The sequence below is a fragment of the Gopherus flavomarginatus genome, chromosome 3, assembly GCF_025201925.1.
Source record: "Gopherus flavomarginatus isolate rGopFla2 chromosome 3, rGopFla2.mat.asm, whole genome shotgun sequence".
NCBI classification, from domain to species: domain Eukaryota; kingdom Metazoa; phylum Chordata; order Testudines; family Testudinidae; genus Gopherus; species Gopherus flavomarginatus.
Genome location: NC_066619.1, coordinates 202184005 through 202211340, shown reverse-complemented (window position 1 = coordinate 202211340; position 27336 = coordinate 202184005). Strand labels below are relative to the sequence as shown.

Sequence of the window (27336 nt, the reverse complement as noted above, 5' to 3'; positions counted from 1 at the left end):
ACAGTGAGATAAGAAAGCCCAAATAAGTAGGGTGGGGCAGAGTTATGCAGAGGCTTCAAGGCAACAACAAGAAGTTTTAGAACTTGTTATTGCATAGAAACAAGTACTAGTGGAGGGATTTCAAGAGGAAAGGATGATTTTGTTAGAATGACTGGTGAGTAAAATCATTTTACTGGCTGTCCTTGTGCATTTTGTATGGATGAAAGGGACTAATGTATGTTGCAGACACCAGAGAGGAGATGTACGCCTCTGATGGCACTCCAACTGCAGAAGGTTTCTTTTTGGGAGGTGGGAGGTGGAGGGCGAGGGAAGGGGGGAGGGAAATCAGTCAAAAAGAAAATAGTCAAAATTTTGAATGATCCACAATCCAAAGTAGAGACTTCTTGTTACTGTTCTCTCTTTGTATCCCTTCACTGGTTCTCTCTTCTCTATCACACAGTATTAAGCACAAGCTGCTTGTCTTTACTTTCAAGGCCCTTCATGACCTATTATTCATCATCTCATTCAGTACTGAAAGGTCAACCCTGCCTCTGATGAGGCCATGCCCATTGCCCACTTGTTACATTTTCAAATAAGCATGTTTGTGTTCTCTTCCATGCTTCCCTCACACTTGGGAGAAGCTCCCCATAAATATCTGCAAAGCTACCCTCTTTCAAACTCTCCTTTACCACAAGGCCTATTTAAAAAAAAAAAAAAAAAAAAAAAAAAAAGTAAAAGCTAGGATGCTACTATGCAAAAACCACTGCCTATCATGCTGACCGATACTGTCTTACTGTTTCCTTGTACTCCCCATCTCTGCGTGTATCCATCTGATGTCTCGACTTATACTTGGATTGTAAGGTCCTTAGGGCATGGATAGTCTTTTTGTTCCGTGTTTGTACAGCACCTAGTACAATGGGGTCCTAGTCCGTAATCGGGGCTCTTAGGCTCTATAGATAATAAAAGCAGATGCCTTTAGAGGAATCTTTCTGGAGAGCTGTGAATTTTTTTGCACCACGCTCCATGGTGAATGAGTAGCACTGCTCACAATGGAGCAATGAAAGAGGATAGGGGGAGGCTGAGGAGAACATAGTAGAACAGAGTCCAAGAGATTAAATAAAACCAAGTAGCAGGAATCATTCCTTCACCCTTTTCTGCACATGAATGCATATACCATTTGACGAGATCACTGATTTATATTTGGCATGACTACCTGACTAACTAAAAATAAGATGACTATATAAAACTTCTACAGTTCAAGTTTTGCAATGGCAAGAGCTATTGATTCATATTAAGATTGTCTGGAAAAAAAACTCACAACACGTTATTTTATTCTCCTGCTAGAATGTTTGGCATATGTAATTAAAAACTTTTCACACAAGTGGACTCAAAATTGTTTTCCCAATATGAATGTATATATATTATTCGGGACTTACTCCTTCTCCCACTGAAATCAATGGCAAAATTCTCACAGAAGGAAGCTCAGGCTCTCAAGGAAGGTTAAACTCTAGTACAGTGTTACTCAGACTAAGGCTTAAGAGCCACAATTGGCTCTTTAATGTATCTCATGTGGCCCTTTGCAGCACGATATTAAAACACTGTGTGATTTAATTAACAACCAGTCAGGATGCTTTTAGTATGTTACTAACCAACTGTAGTTGATAAAATAGTAATACTTGGTCAGACATATATGTATATACTCTTTTGGGTAAAGTTGGGTCTTGAATCACTGAGGTCTCAGCATCACTGCTCTAGTATATGAACACTAACCACTGAACATTAGTACACTAATGCCAGTCTTTTGTGAACTGTGCTACATCATCCCGTGCATGGAGAGCACAAGAAAATAACTGGTATAATCTTTTGAAGTCATTTATTTAGCATTCCATTCAAAGTAAACTGTTAACAGATTAAAGACGGGGGACCAAATGGTTTAAGTATTCAGACAAGAGGTTAGAAGCCTGTCAAGTCCAGATTATCAGTGTGAATCCAGCCCAATTCAGACAAGAGCTGAACTTACTACCTGATCTGTTTGACAGATCTTACATGAAATTAATTTAGCTTGTACATGACATCATATTAACTAGGCACTGAAGTACTGGGCTCAGTCCAGTTCATAGCAGATAGGTATCCATACTATAAAGCCCCATCAGTTCAGCTGGCACCTAGTCAGCAGACTCCAAAGATTGGTCAGTGACTGAATGGACCACTATTCAAGGTTAAATATATACTAACAGGAAGCAGACTGAGAAATCTGGCTTTGTTGCCACTAAGCTATACCTTTACTGTGGGTAAGTGTCTCCAAGTTGGGTAACTAGTTATCTAAAGAATGCACTAAAGGGAACTGGAAGAACATTTTATTTCTCATTCAGAAACAGTACTTCATATGTGACTATATGTAACCTACCAGAATTTCCAGTATTATTCTACCAGGGCAGGGAGGGGGAAAGAAACAAACAAACAATCTTTACCCTACAGGAAACATTAAGGCCATGTCTATACTATCCCTTATGTCAGCAAAACTTACATTGCTCACAGATGTGAAAAAACACCACCCCCCTCCACGTCACTTAAGTTTTGCCCACATAAGTGCTCGTGTGCACAGCACTACGTTGGTGGGAGATGCTCTCTCACTGACATAGCTACCACTACTCATTTAGGTGGTTATGATGTCAACGGGAGAGCTCTTTCCTGTCGGCATATTATGTCTACATGAGCAATCTTACAATGGCACAACTGTATCAGTACAGCGGTGTCGCTGTAGGCTTCTAGTATAGACCTGGCCTAAATAGAATCATTTCTGAAAGATCTGAGTTTAACAGAAAATTTTCTGCAAGTTTAAATTTCAAACATCATTTTGAAGTATTATATAAGTGTAAAGAGAGAACGTACTCAGGATTTAAAATATGAAAGTTGTGTTATATTTACAAACTTTTCAACACTGTTTACCAGTCCAAACACAGGGAGTAAACCTGAAGACTATGTTAAATGAAAATAACTGACACAAAATATCTACCTGGCACTTTCATACTGTTTCACAGTCATTAAAGTATCTTCAATTGTTTTATTCACTAGTGTGTTCACACTGGCAATAAAAAAGTTAATAGCACCAAGAAGAGTGTCTCCATTTTTAGCAAGAAGTTTCTGAGTATCTGCATTGTATCCAAATTCCTCCTACAACAAAGAACAAAAAAAAAAAATAATACTGTGGTTTATAATTAAATCATGTCATTTACCCAAATACTCATTAACACTGGAAAAAAAAACACATATACTTATTATTAGAAAACACAGATATGATAAACCATGTTGTATGGAATTTAATCACTGCTGTTTGAATGTGTGTATATTTAAATAGACATAGTGATTATAATAGTCTAGGCAACAAATTTAGCTGAGAGAGAGAGTCATAGCCAGAACTATCCCTTTGCTTTAGACCTTTACAAGCAACTGTTCAAGTTTCTCCCATGAAACCCCATTGATTTCAGTAGAATCTGTCCCAACAGAATGGATAGCACCTATTCTTGATACCAATTCTATGGTAAAGACAGTTATAGATCTTGGCTAAACACAAAAAAGTTACCCTTATTACCACTTCAAAGTTACCCTTATTACCACTGCCAAAAATCTTCAGATCATTTTGTAACCATTTAGGATTAGTCTAAATTCAGTGTCTCCCTTAAAGACAATAGTAACACCATGAATTATACAGTAAAATTGGAGTAGTTAACTAAATTCAGAGAGGGTAAATGATATTAATTAATGAACAAGAGTGGTTGTTAAATCCTGGAACACCATGATCTGATATTTATTTTAATATGTTATAAGTGACTGAGACAGCAGAATGTACTATCATAATGGATGGTGAAAAAACAGAATAATACAGATTAGCTACAAATGTCAAGGGGGCATGATTAAGATGGAAGTTATTGCCAAAGAAAATTGCAATCAAGTTTAGGTATGACAAAAGGCAAGGACCAATTTATCAATAGCAAAAGATTTCAATGTCAGATTGCAATGATTATTCTTTTAATGCAAGGCTCCCACACATAAGACTCACTGATGTATTTGTGTTTTCCATACAGCATTTTCATATTCTGCATAACCTAAGCTTTCATTTACCAAAGTAAATTTCTAGCTATCATGGTTGTGAAGATGTGAACCTAATGTAACCAACTGATGGTGTAAACATTAATGCCAAATTATGGCTCTTAAAACATTAACATTAACTGTTTCACATCTGATCATTTTAGCGGATGGGAGTAGGGAGTGAAACCTAGAGGAAAGAAGACGCAGAGGAAACAATACAAAAGAGAAACAGCCAAGAGGGAGAGAAAAAGACAAAGATGGGGAAGAAAAGGAACCTAAAAGGGGTTATGTTATTCTGTTTAGCGTATAATAAAGTACTGAATAAATAAAAGTTTAGTTATTACATAGGGCCACATTTTACCCATGTTCTTTGTGTGTACATCCTATAAACATTAATGGGAAATCCTCTCTGGATTGAGGATAGTCATATTTACATCTTGACACAGATTATAATTAAAAATGGAATCCAGCTCTCTAAACATAACCAATGTGACACCCCTGTTCAAAATAAATAGGCCTTGAAACCAGGGAATAAATACAGGAGAAATTCTTGAATCTGAAGGATAAACACAGTAGAGAGCTCAAGATTAAAGCTATCACCCACTGATTTTATAAAAGGTAAGAGTTCAGTTTATTAGAGCAATGTCATGTCAAAATCTTGATTTTTCACCAAGCAGCAACAAACTGCTTTGCAGCTCAAATGTGGATATCCGATTATCTACTGTGAATGTTAACATTCCAGCTTTTTAAACTTGTTTTGCTCAAGTCTTAAAAAGTGTTATCCAAACAGCTAGCTCTAGTGATAAAAACAGCCCCAGATTCATCAGGCATCACTACAATGAAGTTCAATTAAAACTAGGGTAAGGTAGACTACTTTGTTACATTTGTGGAAACCTTTATTTATTAACAGAATCCTCTTCAACTATCTACAGAATAAGAAATGAGTGGCAGGAGGGAACTGCTACAGATATGAGAAGTAGGATTGCTTCTCTCCTCCCAGATCTGTTCATACTCTGGTTTCTCTTCAGATTGTATGGATCTTTTGCCTTTTACCAAAGATTTCTGTGAAAAGGAATATATATAAGTTTCTACCCAGATCCGTTCATCTTTTTTGTATACGCTACCTGGCTTCCGCTTCTTACAAGATGTAGAATTTACAGTCAGTTACAGCAATATTGCCTGAATGGTATATGATATAACTCTGAACTGAAGAATTATCTCAACACTAACGGTAAGATTTCTAAGTGATCACCTCTACCTTTCTTGCATGGAGAGCCTAAATGCTGTAAAAGGAACTGGTTCTCATTATACTATACAGGTTGCAAGGCTCTGATCAAAATGGTGCTCCATGAAACAACTGAACTCAACATTTCAATCTGCTAAACAAAAAGTGATTAACCCACATTGTTACCTCACCTCTTTTGCATGAACCCCACTCTATTTCCAAACATAGACACCACAGGCTTGTTGTATTTTACAGGAAATGATGATCTAGAAAAATTCTACTGACATTTCATTAGTGACAAATGAGGAGCAAAACTGTTCACTATACAGAGTAAACATGTATGTTAGTAGTCTTTTAGTTCAAATTCCAATTAAAGCCAGGCATTAAAAACTACTAGATGACCTTACTGTAATTTCAATGATTTCCTTCAGAGTCTCAAATGTTATTAAATAGCAGCTATCTACTGTACAACATGCATAAGCCAGTGATGTTCATCCTCAAATCTGTATTTTATTTTCTAATACTATTAAAGTCTTACATGGAGTTCCAATGATTTCAAACTCAGGTCTGCAAATGCATCTCCAAGTTGCCTTTGGGTATTCACCATCTGGTACAGTTGCGTGGACAAAGTCTGTGCCAATCTTAAGATATTTTCATACTTTTTTTTGTTATCTCTTAGTATGTCTATTTGGGCTTCCAGTTCCAGATCTACTGTTCTTGAGCCACGGCCCAACTTTTCGGAGATGATCTGACGAGTACACTGCAAATTCATAATAGTTTAAAATTACTGTGAAAGCAAAACAAAATTCTACATTCAAGATAGTACAGCACACACCATTTCTTGGCTTCAAGGAGTACATAATTATAAGCAATTCTTTCACAATCACCCCTCCCAATTTAAGTTTGCACAACAAACTGAAGAAAAATATCAAGCCTTTAGAAGTTTTTCAAGACTCAGCAAGAACATTTGTTGGACAAGTCTCAACTCCTACTAATAAAAATATGTAAGGTAACAAATCAAGAGCAGAACTAATTACAATTCTCAAATGAGAGATTTCAGATCTTCACTTTTTAGATTTGGTGAATCTCATTAAGTAAAAGCAATTATTATTTAGTTCAATACATTCAAGTCAGTTTATTAAACACAACATAAACCAGAATGTTACTGATTCTAAATAACTATTCTAATATTCATTCCATCTTCATCTATCCAACCATCCAATCCCAGAGGCATTACCCACTTAATTCCAAAGTTAGGCCTAATGGATATAGAGCATCTTCAAATGTAAGTTCCTATATTTCAACGTTTAGAATCTTTTAGGAAACAATTGCTTCTTCCCATACTGTGGAGGCATTTTTAAGAAACTGGAAACTTTTGCAAAGGAATTTATAGGAAGATAATCTTAAAACTGAATTTGTGCTTGTCTGATTATAAAAAAGCATGTTGATTATCTTAAACCTTAGGATTTAAAAAGTAAAGTTTACTATACCCTGACACAGGAGTAAACTCCTAAATTGACTTGCAATTCATCGGTATAGTGAGCAGCAAATTCAGCACTTCGAAAGATAAGGTAAGATAAGATACGATACTTAGGGTATGTCTACACTGCAGGATTACTCCGACTTTACAGAATACAATTTTTGGAAACAGATTGTATAAAGTCAAGCGCATGCGGCCACACTAAGCACATTAATTCGGCGGTGTGCGTCCATAGTACCAAGGCTAGCATCGATTTCCGGAGCGTTGCACTGTGGGTTGCTATCCAATAGCTATCCCATAGTTCCCACAGTCTCCCCCGCCCACTGGAATTCTGGGTTGAGATCCCAATGCCTGATGGGGCAAAAAACATTGTCGCGGGTGATTCTGGGTACGTGTCGTTAGTCCCCCTTCTCCCTCCCTCTCTCCATGAAAGCAATGGCAGACAACCATTTCGCGCCTTTTTTCCTAGGTTACCTGTGCAGATGCCATACCATGGCAAGCATGGAGCCTGCTCAGCTCAGCGCAGCAGTCATGAACATTGTAAACACCTCACGCATTATCGTGCGGTTTATGCTGAACCAGAACCTGCAAAAACAGGCAAGGAGGAGGCAGCAGCACGGCGACAAGAGTGATGAGGATATGGACACAGAATTCTCTTAAACTGCTGGCCCCGCAATTTTGGAGATCATGGTGTTTATGGGGTAGGTTCATGCCGTGGAACGCCGATTCTGGGCCCGGGAAACAAGCACAGACTGGTGGGATTGCATAGTGTTGCAGGTGTGGGACAATTCCCAGTGGCTGAGAAACTTTCGTATGTGTAGGGCCACTTTCATGGAACTTTGTGACTTGCTTTCCCCTACTCTGAAGCACCAGAATACCAAGATGAGAGCAGCTCTCACAGCTGAGAAGTGAGGGCCCTGTGGAAGCTTGCAACACCAGACAGCTACTGGTCAGTCGGGCATCAATTTGGAGTGGGCAAATCTACTGTGGGGGCTGCTGTGATGCAAGTAGCCAAAGCAATCACTGAGCTGCTGCTACCAAAGGTAGAGACTCTGGGAAATGTGCAGGTCATATTGGATGGCTTTGCTGCAATGGGATTCCCTAACTGTGGTGGAGCGATAGATGGAACCCATATCTCTATCTTGGCACCGGAGCACCAGGGCAGCCAGTACATAAACCACAAGGGGTACTTTTCAATGGTGCTGCAAGCACTGGTGGATCACAAGGGACGTTTCACCAACATCAACATGGCTGGGATGGCCAGGAAGGGTTCAGGACGCTCGCGTCTTCAGGAACACTCATCTGTTTAAATGGCTGCAGCAAGGGATTTACTTCCCAGCCCAGAAAATAACCGTTTGGGATGCTGAAATGCCTGTAGTTATCCTTGGGGACCCAGCCTACCCCTTAATGCCTTGGCTCATGAAGCCATACACAGGCACCCTGGACAGGAGCTGTTCAACTATAGGCTGAGCAAGTGCAGAATGGTGGTAGAATGTGCATTTGGACATTTAAAGGGATGCTGGAGCACTTTACTGACTCGCTCAGACCTCAGCCAAACCAATATTCCCATTGTTATTGCTGCTTGCTGTGTGCTCCACAATCTCTGTGAGAGTAAGGGGTAGACATTTACGGCGGGGTGGGAGGTCGAGGCAAATTGCCTGGCCACTGATTATGTGCAGCCAGACACCAGGGAGATCAGAAGAGCACACCAGGAAGCACTGCACATCAGAGAAGCTTTGAAAACCAGTTTCATGACTGGACAGGCTACTGTGCGAGAGTTCTGTTTGTTCCTCCATGACGAAAACCTGCCCCCTTGATTGACTCATTCTCTGTAAGCCACTCACTATCCCCCCTTCGATCACAGCTTGCTTGCAAAGGAAATAAAGTCACTATTGTTTAAAAACCATGTATTCTTTATTAATTGATTATAAAAATAAGGAGAGAACTGACAAGGTAGCACAAGTGGGGTGCGGGAGGAGGGAAGGAAGGAAAAGGCCACTTCAAAACTTGTTGAATGACAGCCTTTTGCTTGGGCTGTCCACTGAGGTGGAGTGGCAGGGTGCACAGAGCCTCCCGCACCCACGTTCTTGGGCATCTGGGTGAGGAGGCTATGGAACATGGGGAGGGTGGTTATACAGGGGCTGCAGCGGCACTCTGATCCTGCTGCCGGTCCTGAAGCTCCACCAGATGCCGGAGCATGTCCATTTGATCCTGCAGTAGCTGCAGCGTTACATCCTGCCTCCTCTGATCTTCCTGCCGCCACCTCTCATTTCAAGCATCCCTCCTGTCCCCACGTTCATCCCTCCTGTCCTCACGTCCATTGGCCACTTTCCTGTACTGTGATACTGTGTCCTTTCACTCATTCAAATGAGCTCTTTCATTGCGGGTCGACTGCATGATCTCCGAGAACATTTCATCTCGCGTGCATTTTTTTTGTCGCTTTATCTGAGATAGCTTTCGGGACGGAGGAGGAAGGCTTGAAAAATTTGCAGCTGCAGGAGGGAAAAAAGGGAGAGAAGTATTTAAAAAGATACATTTTACAGAACAATAAGTGTACTCTTTCACTGTGAACAACACTATTCACATTACATAGCACATGTGATTTTGGTACAAGGTCGCATTCTGCATCTTGCTATTGAGTGCCTGTGATCTCTAACACCAAAGCCGCAGATGCAGGGTCTGGCAACAGAATTCAGCTCGCATGTGGCCATGGTAAGCCATTGTCTTTCGGCTTCTGCAACCTTTATAATAGCAGTGCCCTCCTTTCCCATACCAAGAAAAGCCTGTTGAGTGCTGTGGGTTTCATGTTAACATGCAGCAGCAGAAATCAAACTAACCCCCTCCCATCCAATTCTCTGGGATGATCACTCTACCTCTCCCCCCACCACGTGGCTGGTATCAGGAAATGCTAGCCTGCTAGACAAATGCAAACAACTCAGTGCCAATGCCTCCGCTGCCCCCCACCGCTTGGCTAACTGCAGGGAAGGATTTCTTTTCAGCCACAGGCAAACAGCCCCATAGGAATGGCCACCTCTGTCCCCTTAATAAAATTCCCCTATTTCAACCAGGTGACCATGAATTATATCACTCTCCTGAGGATAACACAGAAAGATAAAGAATGGATGTTGCTTGAATGCCAGCAAACACCAGGACCATATGCTGCCATGCTTTGTCATGCAATGATACCAGATTACTTGCTACTAGCATGGTGTGGTAAAGTGTCCTATCATGGACCTTCTGCAAAGGTTTTGGGAGTACATCCAGGACATCCAGGACAGCTTCTAAAGGTGTCCCTGAAGGATTTCCACTCCATCACCAGACACATTTACAGACTTTTCCAGTAGCTGTACTGGCCGTGAACGCATTTCAAGTCCTCAGGGCAAATTAATAATTAAAAAAAACTTTTGCTTTTAAACCATATTTTATATTTACAAAGGTACACTCACCAGAGGTCCCTTCTATGGCTTCATGGTCTGAGATACCACCTTGGGAGGGTTGGAAGGCTACTTCAGTCACGTTGAGAAAAGATCCTGGCTGTTGGAGAGAACAGTGTGCTGTGTGCTCTACGCAAGCTCATCGTCCTCCTTATCACCATCTTTCTCATCCACAAAATCCTCAGGCATGGCTGAGAGTATCCTCTCCTCAGAATCCATGGTCAGAGGTGGGGTAGTGGTGGCGACGCTCCCTAGAATGCATGAAGCTCAGCATAGAAGCGGCATGTCTGCGGCTTTGCACCGGACCGTCCGTTTGCTTCTTTGGTTTTCTGGTACGCTTGTCTGAGCTCCTTAACTTTCATGCGGCAGTGTAGTGAGTCTCTATTGTGGCCTCTCTCCATCATGCCCTTGGAGACTTTCAAATGTTTTGGAATGCCGTCTTTTGGAACACAGTTCTGGTAGCACGGAACCCTCTCCCCATACAGCAATCTCCCATACGGTCCCTGCTGGAGCTCTTTTTCAATTCTTGGACTGCATGGTTACCTGTGCTGATGAGCTCACCACGCTAGCCAAACAGGAAATGAAATTTGAAAGTACCCGGGGATTTTCCTGTCTACCTGGCCAGTGCATCCAAGTTCAGATTGCTGTCCAGAGCGGTCACAATGGTGCATTGTGGAATATGGGGGTGGCTCCAGGGACCAGCACGCCAAGTGTGTGCCTGGGGCGGCAAGCCACTGGAGGCGCTCTGCCAGTCACTGCAAGGATGGCAGGCAGATTGCCTTCGGCAGCATGCCTGCAGAGGGTCTGTTGGTCCCACGGCTTCAGCGGACCTCCCGCAGGCTGCCACCAAATTCACGGGACTGGGGACCTCCCGCAGGCAAGCCGCTGAAGACAGCCTGCCTGCCTGCCATGCTTGGGTGGCAAAATGCCTAGAGCCGCCCCTGGCGGGATAGCTCCGGGAGGCCAATATCGTCGAATTGCGTCCCGAACCGGCAATGTCGATTTCAGCGCTACTCCCCTTGTTGGAGAGGAGTACAGAAATCGATTTCAAGAGCCCTTTATGTCACAGTAAATGGGTTTGTTGTGTGGATGGCTGCAGGGTTAATTGATTTAGTGCTGCTAATTTCGACCTAAACTCGTAGTGTAGACCAGGCCTTAGGTGTAAACCAATGGTTTACTCCTGTGCTAAGCTATTTTTAGCAAGCTTTAAAGAGAAAGCGAATCTGTGGCCCAAAAGAGAAGCGGAAAGAGATCGAGATGGAATGGAGTTGTGCAAGTGGAAGAATGACCTTGCGTGAAGAGAGTCCTGATGGAACTGAGATGATCAAGGTCACAACTACAGTGTTGGGAAGGTGGGACCTGATTATAACATTTTAGTCTAACAGTGTAAATGAAACCAAACCGTTTCCAAAACATGTTACAGTATTGGACTTTGCAGGGCTATAGTAAGGTTTGGAAAAATGGTTTGATCTATTCTGCACTTCAAGTTCAGTGTTTTAGTTGCCTGGCTAGTGCTAGTGGCCCCCAACCTCACAGACTCTCTCTCAAAGACAGATACACTCAGGAGTCGCCTTTCCTGTATATTTTGGAATAGCTTTGTTGTGCCAATAAAACATTTTTAAATTGAATTGACAATGTGAATGACACCCAAGAATCGAAAACTAGATGGTGGGAGATCTGGCAAGTACAAAAGACGAGACCAATGGGGAAAAAGTGGAGTCAGTTCACAGAATGTTATTTTAAAAATGACCAACTGGGCACATGACTTTCAGTTGGAATCAGAGCTATTAAGGTAAGAGAATGAAGGCAATACAGTACCATTTCTGAGCGAGCACAAGAGAAACAGTGCACATTGAGGAGTATGGAGTTACTATAAAAAGTCCATAAAAGGAATTGCAGCAGATTAGACAGAATGTGATTAGAGTATGAGTAAGTGTTGCATTAGAAGCACAGTATGGGTAAGGATAAGTTCTGGCTATTTTCCAGAGATAGTGATATGCAAACTTACAAAGAAGGGACATGTAAGAGGAAATCTGAGCAAGGGATGACAAAATGTTTGGGCGCAAGAGGTAAGGAGACATGTCAGACATGACAAAATGGTTTTTATTTTAAAATCAAAGACGATCTTGAAGCATTCAGCTTCAGAAACATAGCATAGGGAAAAAAACAAACTTAAGAATCAACATTCACAAATGGGTGAGAAAAGGAATAAAAAAAAAAAAGTGAGGATTCCATAGAAGTGGTGTTCAAAGCTTACAACAGCAATCAGCTAAACTGAGTTGCCCCCAAAGGATAAACTATACAAAGAGGAAGTTAAACAGAGAACCTGTAGAGAGGGGAAATGATTATCTTCTCATTTGATTTTTTTCTTTTCAGTGGGTTAGTCCAGACATGTGGTGGCTATTGTATCATCCCACCAGCAGATGGAGACAAGAAATCAAAATACCTATATTAAGTGAGGTCAGGTGCCCTGCATAAAGTAGGTGGCTTTGGCTGGGCAATCTATGATGCAAGACATGGAAAAAAATTAGTGAGAAAAAACTAAAACTGAGAATAAGTATTTTAATGAAGTTCCTCTACCTGTGGGTAAGACAAGCATCCATGAAAAATGCAAACAGTGCAATACAGAAATGCAAAGCCTGGTTGCCTGAATGAAACATCATCATGAGAAGTGTTCCTTCTCAGGAGGAAGCTGTTGAAGATGATGAAAGGAACATGTCTGATCATGCAGGATCTTCAGGTTGGTCAACTTTTTTATTTCATACTATTTTTCTTAAGGACTACCTGTCTTCCTTCTGGACTATTCTTGAATTCTCATGTTGGAGCAAAAAATATAGTTGTTACTCTATGGTACTACCATTTTAGATGCAGTTGTGATAAAAAATAAATAGCTGAAATACGCAGATCTTCCTTTTACAATTTCACCTTTAAAGTAGTACTGAGTGTCAGGGAATGCAATGAGTAATACTAAATGAGCAGTATGGTGATGATAATTAAATAACTGCATTGACTTGTTTTGTTTAGGAGAATCCATCCTCAACATACAAGATTCTGAAAACTATCCACCTTCAAGATCATCATCATTTTCTATGGTTTCAGTTATCTGTCAATGATACTGTTTCAGTCACATCATGTATGTCACATAGCCACAGTATATCACCTGTAGCAAAAAAAAATAAAAATAAAAATAAAAAAAATACTTCACCTAGAAACAACCATAGATAAGTTTGCGATAAGAACCAGCAGATTTCAAAGAGGTAATTGATGAAAAAATTGCCCAGTTTGTTTAGAAGAGCGTCCCAAGCTAACAACATACAGTTGCAGTGCTCATTTGGTGTACCTCCTAGCCAGAGACTTCAGAGCACTCTAGAAATAAAGGCTAATGTTGAAATTGCAAAATACTTCCATAACAACCATTTTGCAGCAGCTGCTTTGAAAAAAGTGGGAGAAACCAAGCTAACTCTCCCACAAAACATATGATGGAACTCCATAGTGGACTGTTTTGAGCACTATATCAAGAACTGGCCTAATCTGATGACAGTTTGTGAACAAAATCATGAAAAAATAGATGGCACTGTCACAGCCAAACTTCTCAACACTGGGCTTAAGAGAAATGTTGAACACGCGCTGAGTACCCTGAAGCCTATTTCTGTAGCCTGGAACAAAATGCAGGGAAATAGCTGTTTTATTGCTGACGCTGTTGAAATTTGGAAGGAACTGAGTGAGATCTTAAAAAGAGAAATATGCAATGACAGACTTAAATTACAAGCATTAAAAAAACAACAACAAATGGAACAAATCACTATCTCCAGCTCATTTTCTTGACAATATTCTCAATACTCAGTACCAGGGTCAAACCTTAACTGCTGAAGAAGAGGAGTTGGCTATGATATGGACATCATGCAATCATCCCTGCATATGTCAACTATAATAAAGTTCAGAGCTAAGGGTGAACCATTCAAGAAATACATGTTTGCTGATGATGTCTGAAAGAAAGTCACACCAGTGAACTGGATTAAATCACTTTATCACTTCAGTCTCTGAATCCAAGTGCTTATCTCACTTTTAACAGCAGTAGCTTCTTCTGCTGGTTAGAAAGAATACTTTATTCCTTTGGACTAATTCATTCCAAATTGAGAAATCTTTTGGTCCTGAAAAAGCAGGAAAGCTTGTTTTTCTTTCCCAGATTATGAATAAACAGGAAAATGAAGGTGAAGATGACTGAGTTAGCAGCAGAAACCAATATTTTAAGTTTCTCATGTTGACTTGGATGACAGTCAATTTAATTTTTTTAAATATTTCATTAAGCCATTTTAATTAAAAACAATTTTAACAAAAACAAACCTGAATTTAAGAAACATGAATGTTTAACTAAATTCAAAAATTAATATGCTTGTTTTGTTATAATAATATGTTTGCTGTTGAAGAAAAAAATCCAGAATATATAACGTTGTTGTTTTACTTAAATAAAACAATTTAAATGTCTGTCTGGTGATGTTCTCCTCCTAATACAGCATGGCAAGAAAATCCTTCAAATGTTAATGATTAACCAGTTGAATTGGAGATACTTCACCTCCCAATGACTTCATAACTATCTGCTTCAATTACCTTTGATAAATGAAATAACCAAACAATCATTCATTTTCTGATATAGCTGTAAAACTAATCTGAAAAGTTTCCAAAATAAAATCACTTAAAAATGTATAGTGTGTACCTTCTAAAAATGAAACCTACATCTATCTCCGAGTTGTGAAGAATATGTATTAAGGTTATTACAACCAACAAGAATGCATTTTTATGTAGAAATCCATGATTGAATTGAGTCTTCCTGACTAGTGATTTAAATCAAATCCACACTGGCAGAATCACACGTTATATCTTCTGAAACCAGGGCAAGACTAACATAATAACCTGTTTTGAAATTGTCTACACATGCAAAATTATGCTCTACTGTACTACCAGAGCGCTATCAGTTTGTAAAACGATACCCTGATATGAAAAAGCTGACTATGTAAATTGCCTCCTCCCTGTTTGTGCCACTGTTTCTCTGGGTACCAGCATTTGGACTTGATACAAGTCTCCCATGTAAAGATGACATTGTGATAACTAATGCTATATCTACACTACAGCCTAAGTCGGCATAACTTATGTCGCCCAGGGGTTTGAAAAAACCACCCCCCTGAGTGACATAAGTTATGCCGACATAAGTGCTCACTCGCATAATGCTTATGTCGATGGCAGAAGTTCTCTCCCGTTGGCATAGAGCGTCTTCACCAGACAAGCTGCAGCTGTGCACCTATATTGGTACAGGTGCAGCACTGTACGTATAGACATAGCCTAACATGTTGGGGAATTCTTCGTTCTTGATCAATCTGCTCAAAAGACAGAGTTGAAGGCACTGACTGATGGCAAGGAGTAAATCTTCTCTTGACCTCTTATCCATAGATCCTCCCTACGGTCTTGTCTACACCCATACAGGAAGGGGAATAAGTACTTTTATACAAGACATACTTTTATACATCCACACTAAGAATGGTACTGATATCAGGATAGACTGACAAATTGAAGTGATTTAAATCACCAGCTTTAATATTGATTTAAATCAGCAAGCAGGAAACGCTTATTTAAATAATCAACTTTAATCATGTTTTGCATTTGTACTTCTTTAGTTTTTTTCACAAAGAAAAGCTGCTTCTCATTAAAACATGTTGAATTGCATCTAAATATAGCTTTTTACACAATTTGCAGTGTGTAGGCCTTAGCATAAGTTGTCAATTTCAAATTTTAATTTTAAACGTTTATTTTTTTATAAATATTTAATTTAAAAAAATCTGATTTTAAAAATCATTGATTTTTATACACCTGGCCTGATATACCTCTACAGTTAAAATCTCAGTCCTAACCAAAATAATGATATCAGTACAAAAATGCATATAAACCAGACCTAAGAAAGAACTGAGAATTTTTTTTCCTTCAGGGATAGAAAGGTAGAAGGAAGGATGGAATGGACTTAAATAAAAGGTGATTTTAAAATTGCTAGTTTTAAAGCTTTGTTTAAATAAAAAATTAAACACTTTCCATAAGAAAAAGTTAAAGGCATATGGGTAAAGCAGAATATAGTTACCCAAAAATGAAATTTGTGCAGTACATTCACACTTGCATGAAGTTCTATTGATATAGAGGAGGATGCTGCTGTGACTTTGTCCCTTTATCATATTAATTTCAAGGCTAGAACTGGCCTTTTCCAAAGTCAATGCTTCCTGCTGACATCAAAGAAAACTGTTCCACTGAACTGATGCAGATTGCCAGCCTGCTACCTGGATAATGAGTTTAAGAAATAAACCAGTTTGCCTGCAATATCCTCTTGCAGGTGTGGACAATACTGTTCCCATTACAGACTAGTTGACTCCCAAATGGTTTCTCAGATTTGAAATTAAGCTCAAGTCCATCTCCTGTATCATTATGTCATCATCAACACCCTTCCCCTCCTATTTACCTTGACTATTTAATCTTGATACTCTTCTCAAAGCTATATTCTCCTTTTCCTCCACATCTCCTGTGTCTGCAAATCTTCCTTTCATCACCTATGCCACTGTGCCTGTAAACACCACTGTATCAATTCAATCTTTGCTGCAACTGAATTCATCTTCTCACTCTCCTCACATGTGCAACTCCCTTCTTTAAGGCCTCCCTCAGCCCCAGCTCTTCAGATTCCTGCATGCTTCCTCCCCATATCTTCTCACATGCACAAACAGAACCACATCACCACAATCACTAATACTCCACCTACTCTCCACTCATGTCAAGATTCAATCAAAACTGCCCCTCTTGTTTCTAGAATGTGTTTTCCAGGTCTGATCTAGCCAATTTCAGACTTCTCACAAGTCCAAGGCTGGCCAGCAAAAACAAGTTTAAGGACACAGCCTGAACTGGTTACTTTAGTCCTTGTTAGAGTTTACTTTAGTTTCTATTACCAATACAGGGTCTTCCAGGTAATGGACAAGAGAATCTAGCCCTCGGTAAATCCACTTTCCATTGCTTGGGTGAGTATCAGCTCTGCTAAACCCAATCTTCTACTGGAATAATTTCGAGCCGCTCCTCCCCTGTCCCACAACCAAGTGGAGCTTTGGCCAGGTGGCGAATCTCCCAATATCAGAATGAATGAAAGGAGTTGCAGTGTTCAGGATATGACTCTTACAGTAGTCGAGAGAATTGGCAGATACCATCAAGAATGCCTGGGAACAGAAAGGAAGCTAAAGGCAAAGTGGTAATAAGAATAATCAACATGGATACTGAAGTCCCAAGTGATGAAGACAGAAGAGCCCAACAGTGGTAAATGGAAAAATTCTGAAGGAAGTATCATTAAATAGAGATGGCCTACAGGCTACACAATTTCAGGCTGAATCCTGATGGAAAGTGGGAGAAAGGCTCATGAACTGTAGTAGGCTGATTTAAGAATTTATATTCAGATTAGCCAATAACTCATTTCAAAGCAAGAATAATTTCTAAATGGTAACTAGGTACAGTAGCCTGGAGAAATAAGAAGTCAGAGCCTGAAATCTATTAGATCTCTGTTAGAGGATATAAATTCCATCAAGGTGTGTAACAGTAAGGGATTGCTAATTCATTTGACATGAAAGCGGATTATTAGATGATATAACTCCTGTTTTACAAATGTGTTCAGAGCCATCTCGTAGGAATTACATACCTTGGCAGACAGCCATAGAACAATTCTGTGCAGAGTTAGTTGAAAGCACGCCTGCCTTGGGCCAAGGGTATAAATAACCCCTGGCCCCATCAATAACTGTCATCAATTTCTCCATCACCAGAAGTGATTTGGGCATCCAACTAGGGACAGCAGATTTTGGTATGGCTATGTAGATTCCATACATTCACAGATCAGCAGTTACACAAGGTAAGTGACCTTTTCTCCTTTACATATGTGCCCCAACAGAACTCAGTGCAGGAAATTAGCCAGCAATGACCTCCCTGCCAGCAATGACCAAGGAAACGCACTAGTCACACACAACAAAGCACTGTCCTCCCAAATTAATAATCTGTTCCTGGTTCAGAATAGAGGTACAGGTGTTCATAAATGTAACCACCAACCACCGTATAGATGCCAGATAGATTTCAAATGAGGGCATGTTTCGTAAGTATGCCCTGAATTAACCCATCCTTTTGGTGGAAAAAGCCCAAAAATGTTCCAGCATAGGGACTTCAGAGACATCATACATGACCTGGATTCACAAACTACCTCATTGGATACCTTCCGGCAATAAATGTTTAACCTTAGGATCTTAAGGTAAAAAAGCATCCTACTCCATGTTCCAAAAAGTTTAGTGCTGTCAGTTTGAGCAGTAATGAATGTGAGTTTTTATTTCGCTTTGTTCTCTATGTTTTTGTAAGTTAACCATGCAGCCTGACCTCTCTGAGATGGCTATGTGGCTTTGGAAGGAGCCTGGCAGAGAAATAATGTTTCAAATGAATAACTGAGACTTGGCCAAGGTTTTGTATATGCCTCAGCCACCTTTTCTTTGTAGAAGACTGCATTAAGTGAATGAGCAGTCAGTTCGCAACTTTGGGCCAAGACAATGGCCAGCAGGAAGGAATCTTTTAGTAAGAGGTGGAACAAAAAGCCAGATTGAGGGCCCTTCAACAAAAGTTTGTGGAGCACCAATTCAAATCCCAAGGGTCGGCAGGCTACCTGACTGGAGGGTACAGAGAACTTCTAAGAACTTCTTCACAAGGGGAGGCAAAATATTAGTTCCCTCTCAAAGGGAACACGGTAGGCAGAAACAGCAGTTGGACAGACCTTTGCAATTTAGATTACATGAAATCAGGACCAATGGACCAATGGAACTGAGCAAGAAAAAAAGATGGAGGTCTCTGTCCTGAACAAATCTTTTGAACTAGTTACAATTAGCAGTATCACATTTGCTACCGAAAAAATGTCCTCATTTGTTCTCACCTCTATTAAAGAGGAAGTCAGTACACAGATCTAAGAGTACAAGTGATTAGAACGGATAGGGAATTTTGATGAAATTGTTTCTCCCATCAAAAAATGCCAATCAGCTGAAACCAAATTTTTTTGTGGAAACTTGCCATTTTTGTCAAAACTTTCACCAGGAAGGTTTCTGAGGTCCAGGGTGGAATTTCTGGTTGAAACAAGAGGGCACAAACCACCTCAAAATAGCCAATGGCCTGGTATTAAGGACACTCACCAGGGACATCAGACATTCAGTTTCAAGTCCCTGTTAAGACTGATTCAGAGCATGGATTTGAACCTGCATCGCCCACATCCCAAGAGACTGGAGAGTCCAATGGTTAGAATCAGGTTTTGGGGGGGTTTTTTGTGAAAGACAAAGGATTTTCATTTCATCCCAGTGCAAAATGGGGAAATCTTTGAAATCTCAAGAAGTTTTGCAGGACAGGAAGAGAGTTTCCTGTCCAGCTCAACTAGAGACCCTGGTAGTCAAATGATGGGAAGGTGGTGGCTTAGTATCTTTGCAGGAGTTCTTAGATTTGTGGGGGTTCTCCACTGCAAAGCATTCTCCTCTCCACAGGCTGAAGGAGTGGTGAAGAGCCTGACATGGATCGAAACACATATAATCCAAATTCCTTCCCTCCAGCTCTCTGTCAGCCAAGTTTCAGGGAGAGTAAGGAGCTGCTGCTCTGAACTGGGCTAAATTTAGAGCTCTTGACAGTAGTAGGTTTACTGTCACAAGTGCACCAATATATCCTTTTTCAGACCCTTGATATAATGGGAGGATGGGGGAGCCATTTGCAATTGTCACTAGCAAAATAAATGCACTTTATCATCACCATGTTATTACTTATCCACTTGTTCCTGTACTGTTCCATCAAATTCAGGCTACTGGGTGCAGTTGAACACAAGAAATGCAATGGAAATATAAAAAAAAAAAAACCAGAGCAAAAAAATCTCAAAGAAGTCACCTTGATACCAGATGTAATCTCAAATTAAATTTTTTTTAGATAATTTGTGATAAAAACAACCATATTTCACATTTTTATTGCAGTTAATGTTACCCAATGACAAATCATATAAAACTTAGTAGTTCCACTAGCAAAAAGACACAGGATTTATGTTTTAGCTCAAGTAAGTGTGTTTGTGGGAAAAATATAATCGACTCCCTATTTTGTCATGTAAATAAGGTTTAAAAGCTATCATTGCATCATAAAAAATTAAGAGATCTATATGTAATTTTACACATATGTAGGTTCTAACAGAAGATTCTGGAGTTCTAACCTAGATTAAAAAATCTGAGGGAAAAAGAACAAATCAGTAATAGGCCTAGTTTAAGTAAGTCATATCTACATCAATTCAGAATATGCTTCTCCATAACAATGACAGATTTTTAGCTATCTGTAACATGCTGCATCTATCAACACATCGTATGCTGCAATATGATACATTTACAAATTTAAATTTACATTAGCAATAATCTGGAAACAGCAATACAAATTTACATGTGTAAACTTGCAAACCTTGTAAGTGTTTAGGCTCCATTTTCTCACAAGCTCTAATTTTTCCATTGCTGGATTCTTTACTTCATCTGCTAGAACAACTGGCCCACTTTTCTGCTGCATTCTTACACCACCTGAACAAGACACAGAAAATTTTTAGGGTCTATTTCTTTTTTTTTTTTTTTTTTTTTTTTTTTTTTTAAATCAAGCATATATCTGCATATCCAAAAAGAGTCATAAAGCAGCACTCATGCATGGAAAAGCAAATTATGCATCGAACTAGATTTTATTTGAACAGTGCTAGGTAAATGGACATGAAAGACTGTTTTCAAAAAGCAGTTTTGTGCAAATCGGGCCTAAAAGTGCCTACAATAAATGAAAGTATATCTATATTGATTTTAAAGTTAATCCAGAATATTTGTGTAAGTGAATGATTTAGGTAAACTAACACTAAATTGAGTAAGAAAGTATGATAAAGTTACATGGGTGTTTCTGTATAGAATTTTTACTACCCTCAACAAGTAATTCAGATATTAGTTTAGTTATTTAAACTGTGTTAAAAACAGCATTTAGGCAACCTCTAACAGTCCAACATTCTGCCAGAATTAGCCAGCCTAAAAAACTTTTACACACTACAAGCCATTGTTAGTAAGTTACAGAAGTATACGAAGTAAAATCAAACTGCTGCCACCAAGTACAGCCAACATAAGATGTACAGAATTGTCAACACAATATTTGTTAACATAAGAGTAAGACATTCACATTTTTCCAGATCGAGCTGCTGTTAGTCTCAACATATTTAATTAAAATTAACAGGAGAATCATAACTCTCATGTACATGTAAAAAGGTTAGTGTATTTCATAGTTTTATTACGTCCTCATTCACAAGATAGTGGAACTCACGAGTCCTCATTCAAAATCAGCAATAAAGAAACCACAGCAAGCAGTGAAACAGAATAAAGGGTCACCATCAGTACACTATAATCAGTCCCAAGTTTTTGCAGGTACCAGTCAGTAGAGAATGTTATTCAAATTGCACATTTTGATTTTGAATTGAAAAGCTGACTCCCAATATCAAAATTGTAAAAAATGTTGCAGTCATTTTGTTGGGAGCACCCTCCATTGCCACAAATGCACTGACCACTCAAGTTATGCCAAGTGCTGTTTAGATGTACAAATGAAAAAAAAATTAACAAAGAGTAAGGTAGTTTGCTAGTACATGGTCGAATTCCCAGAGTTATACACACTTCACGTGGCTTCTGATGCTATGTCAGTGTACTCAGTAGCACATACAGACCCTTGCTGACTTCACTTCTGAAGAGAAAAGCAAAATAAAATGCCTAGCATCAAGTGCAAGACAGAGTCAGTATGGAAAAAGTTTTTCTTCAAGTTCCTAAGGAAGTATTACACACATGGCAGAGTTAAAAACCTAAGCAATTTACAAAAGAATATCTGATAGTGGCCCCCGTCTCTCTTTAGGTAGAAATACAACAAGTTATATAAGGAAGAAAGTTTAGTCATTAGGCTTTACAATAGCATTCCAGGCTGAAAAACTGACTTATTAGCAGAAGACCCATCGGCATATGAAGGTGCAATTATTCAGAAGGCCCATTCAAACTGGAGAGAGAAAAAAGAGAGAGACTATCCCTGCACCTGCCACATCTCGTATAATACAGAACACTATGTATTAACCTTCCCAGGTCATTTGTAAACAAGGGTTTGTAAAAACAATATGCTTCTGCATGTGTCTCCAGACATTCTTTTACTGCACTGAGCACCAACATGTGATTTACACTTTAAAAACATAATTTTTATACTAAGTAATTAATCCTCACAGCACCTCTCTGAGGTAGCTAAGTATTCTCCCCATTTTAAAGAGGAGGAAACAGACACAAAGAGGTTAAGTAACTTGACCAAAGCCACAGAGGCAGTCGGGACAAAGCCCAATTTGGGTGTTATGAATCTCATACTTGGAGTATTAGAACATGTCTCTGTTTTGGCTGGCAAAGAGAAAAAAGCTGACTGCTTCAGCACTAACAATTACATCTAGAGTACTTTTTAAATGTCATTTGTTTTTATTTATTGTTGATAAAAAGTAAAGATCTGTACAGATTATACTTAATGCTTTGGAGCAGGAAAAGTTGTTCAGAAGGGAAAGCATAGGTTACTTTGCAAATGTTGAAGCCCAGAAATGACAGAATCACCAAATATCAGGAATTACACACCCACCTAGTAAAAAAAAGTCAAATTATTACAGACAGTAGGAGTTAGTGTAACAAAGGTGTTAGTGTAACACTAACACTAGTGTATCCAGCAGTCAGTGTTGTGAATACCTGTGGGAATAATTAAATCACTCCCTTGTCCAGCCAGTCTGCTAGCTGCTGCATTGCTAGGAGATATAACAGATGATATGGGTGATGCTGCGGAACCTGAAAAGGGGACACATTAAACCATGAAAACCCATCTCTTCTTTCCTAAGAAAATGTGTACTTTTATGTTCAGAGATAGCTTTTAGTATTGGAGATATACCTGTAACATCAATACAAAACTAGAATAGTGTATGGAATAATTCTTGGGATTTCTGGTAGTGATATATTAGCAGGGGTGGCTCTATGTATTTTGCAGCCCCAAGCATGGCAGTCAGGCAGCTTTTGGCGGCATGCCTGCGGGAAGTCCGCTTGTAATACAGATTCGGCGGCGTTTCTGCAGAATGTCCGCCAGTCCCATAACTGAATTGCCGCTGAAGCCGAGGGACTGGCGGACCTCCCGCAGGCATGCCGCCAAAAGCTGCCTGGCCGCTGCCCTCACAGCGACCGGCAGCCCACCCCCCACGGCTTGCTATCCCAGGCACACACTTGCTGCACTGGTGCCTGGAGTAGCCCCTGTATATTAGAAAGGAGCAGTTGTTAATATGAAATCCTCAAAGTTACTCCTGACTTAATTGTGTGTTTTCTTTAAAAGAAATTGGCAGTATGACTGGAAGTAATCAACCAAAATACAAAATGCCAGATACAGGAGGTAGCAAAGAAAACAAATAAAACTACTTTCATATTGAACAACATGGCTGCTTTTCAGCTGAAATCTGATTTTCCTTATCTAAGTAAAAGTCACTCTACTGTTATCATGCAACACTCCTAATCCTGAAGGTTGATACTTGGACTCTGGATTCAATTCCAATTTCAGATAAGCAGGTGCAGGAACAGATTTTAATGAAGTGCAGTAGCTATATGTCTAGAATATGCAGTAAGAACACTTAAGTATCTGAGAACAGGACTGAGCCATTAGGCTGTTAAAATATTAGCCTGTGTGGTTCTAGAAGAAAAAGGCCTACTAAAAACATTAATTATATTTAAAATATTGAGTTATGGGCATCATTGTGTTAACAGTAAGAGTGCTGTGCTCCCAAAGCTATTATACATATTTTAACAAGTCATACAGCTCATGGCTTTATACTCTTTCACATCAAGGAAAGGATATAATAAAATAGTCAATTTAACTATATAGAGGCAACCATGAAAAAAAATCACCCCATTTGCCCAGGACAAAATACTGATTTTAGTCACCCATCAAAAAAAGTAACAACCCCTTCTCCCCGTCCAAATTGATCATTATGGTATTGCAATGGTATTTGCAAGTCAATTTCGTGCCTGAGCACGTTAATTTTCATAACATTTTTTCAAGGCTGCATAAAAATCTAATGGGTCAATGTGCCCTCAGAAATTATGTATGCTTTAATGGCTTCCACAAAAGCTATACTTTATTAATTCAGTAACATCTCAAAAGAGCTCTTTAAATAACTGAAGCAAGACTCAGCATATGTTTCTTATATATGTCCCTGTAGCATGGAGAATGTGTCTCCCCTCATTATTTCAACTGTAAGAGCAAAGCATAAAATTTTTAGCAACACCATTAATCTGCACACACAAACAAAGTTAAGGCTGAAAGACATTTATTTAACTTGCCCTATCTTGTCACAGTATGATGATATGTTCTACAAGAACAGCAATACCTTAGGTACTAATGTCCCCAGTTCTGCAACTGGATTCATGCAGGCACAAAGGTCTGCCCACAAGGACCCTATTACAGGAGCAGTGTCTAATCATGGAATGTAAGCAAGCTAAAAACAACTCTTCATTCTTAAAGTTTTCTTGGCTTCTGGCACAAGAGTATCCAACTTTGCTTAAGCTTCATTGTTCACAATAACAATCATAGAATACCAGGGTTGGAAGGGACCTCAGGAGGTCATCTAGTCCAACCCCCTGCTCAAAGGACCAATCCTCAGATTTTTGTCCCAGATCCCTAAATGGCCCCCTCAAGGACTGAACTCACAACTCTGGGTTTAGCAGGTCAATGCTCAAGCCACTGAGCTATATCCCTCCCCTCATCCCATCCCAACTAATTTTGCTTTTTCCCCCCCATGTATTTCTTTTTTATCCATTCTACTGGACAGAAATCAAAGCTCTTAAAATTTGGCATTAATCATATTTTATCTTTTTGTCTACTGGGTTATTCAAAGCCTAATTTCCATCATCTCTCATTCATTTGGGAAAAACAATCAGAAATAATCTGAAGTAATTGGTTTTGGAAAAAGACTGGAGTATTATTTTTAAATTCAAGTCAGTTCATGATAATAATCTACGTTTCACACAGAGAAAGCACAAAGTTCCCTGTTTCTATAACGTATGAAAATTAATAATTCTGTTGCCTACATTGTAAAGCATTTATGACATTTTAGAATTATTAGCATACCTTGAACAATGTCCTGTGCACTTTATTTTGGTATTAGTTCTGTTGTACCTGCCCTGTTAAACTAGTGTACTACTTCCTTACAGATAGAATGAAATGAAAAGGGAATGGTAAGCAGCGTTTATTATTTATGCAACTTTTCATTAGCTGTACTGAATATTTCATCAAACACTCATGAGCCACCGAAACATTTTAATTATGTAACAAGTTGTACTTTTTCCCTTCATTTTTGAATTTTTAAGGTTTTACTTATAAAAGCAAGCAAGTAGTACCTACTACTACAAAGACTCAGTTTCACAGCTGCTCACTCAAATTCAGTCAGATTTTCTAAACTCAATCTTGCTCTAGATAAAGTAAAACTGTATATAGTGATTTATTAAGATTTCATTTACGTCCTTTTTTCCTGTATTCTTTATTATTTTCAGACAGTAGGTTAAAGAGAAAGTGCTATTACTGGATTGTTTAATAATTTTGCATTTCTCAAGGTTAGTTTTTAAATAAATCCATTAAAATTAAAGAAACCTGCAGCTCTATGCTGAGCAAGTAAAATGGTGGACCCATCTTCAATATAACCAAATTTTTGTAGTATTTTTAGGACTGATTCTTATGCTTGGTGTCTAAGAACCTTTACAACATATACATCACAATAAAGAGGAAACAATTTAGACTCATTGGAACAACCCACTACAGAGCTGGGAAAAGAGAATTTCACTGCAATTCTATTTTCTTTAGAAAATTGAAGTGGAGTGTAACTGATAGTGGGACTGATTTGAGCTATGTTTACTACTGAAACAATACCTCTAACTTAATGATTTAGTTATATAGCTCTAATTATGTATAGAGCTTTTATTATAATAACCTAAATTTTCCCTTCTTAATATAGCAGTTTTTAAATTACCAGTATTCATCAAACAACATACATACTTTTGTCACACCAAGAATCTTTTCATTAAGAAATCCAACATGATTATAGGAAAGGGCCTATTAAAATTAACTGCAGGTTAGTTAAAATTTACCTAATGTGCTATAAGTTTTCATTGAAAATCATTAACAAGTGGATATCAATTTCTCATTTTAGCAACCCAGCGACTGAGGAGAACACTTTTCACACCTAAAGTATACATGGCACATCAGAATAACTGCTATTTATGCTGAAGTGCAAAGCAGGTACAGAGTTTGAAAAGAGTTTTAGGAGGCTATGGCTTTAAAAACATGCCTAAATCAGGTAAATTGTTGAAATGTAAAAATAATGTAGGTATACAAGTAGTTTTTACCTTGAAATGGCCCTGCTTCAATGACTCCCTCTTTGGTGCTGTCAAAGCCATGAGATGTTATTTGGGTTTCCGAGAGACCAAGTCCAACTGGTAACGAATGTTTCAAATCCTTGGAAATGTTTGAATAAAAGGGAAAATCCATATAAAAACCTAGATAAGGAAACTTTTAGGCACCATAATATCTTTTCAATTGCATCTTAGACAATCCTGTCTATAGCCTGGAATTTGTCTTACAGTGTCATGGCATTCTATTGTGATGCATTAGTAGCAAACATTTACAACATAGGACACTGTTTTACAATGTGTGTTAGATGAAACAGTTTGTACGCTCATTTTAAAAGCGTGCTGATTTGTTAAGTATGTGAAAAAAAAAGAAATTAAAACAAAGCAAAAAATAAAACAATACTTTTCCCTTCCTTACCAATGTCCTTACAGAAGAAAAACAATAAGGTAAATTCTAGTTTTTCCAGGTGGTTGAGTGCAAGATTAACTCCTAGAAACTAAAGAGTTAATAGTAACTGCTAACAGAAGGTTTTCCTGTTGTCACAGTCTTCATTTAGACTGAAAGTTTTTCTGGATTGTGCATCATTTTACTTGTTCTGTAAAGTGCCAAATATATCA

At 38.9% G+C, this 27336-nt stretch overlaps 1 protein-coding gene and 1 pseudogene across 4 annotated transcripts in view; one reads left to right on the top strand and one right to left on the bottom strand.

Moving 5' to 3' along the window:
• The window catches only part of ARFIP1 (ADP ribosylation factor interacting protein 1), a 99065-nt gene that overhangs the window by 17090 nt on the left and 54639 nt on the right, over positions 1-27336 (bottom strand). For 2 of the 4 annotated variants that reach the window (XM_050946567.1, XM_050946568.1), the window contains 5 exons: positions 26716-26824; positions 23029-23124; positions 20717-20829; positions 5832-6053; positions 2996-3153 (listed from right to left, as the gene is read on the bottom strand). In XM_050946567.1, the coding sequence (XP_050802524.1) occupies positions 2996-3153; positions 5832-6053; positions 20717-20829; positions 23029-23124; positions 26716-26824 (698 nt within the window). The remainder of the gene's footprint in view (positions 1-2995; positions 3154-5831; positions 6054-20716; positions 20830-23028; positions 23125-26715; positions 26825-27336) is intronic. The other 2 variants (XM_050946570.1, XM_050946571.1) reach the window with 2 other exon arrangements.
• On the top strand, positions 5077-5204 carry LOC127048538 (uncharacterized; annotated as a pseudogene).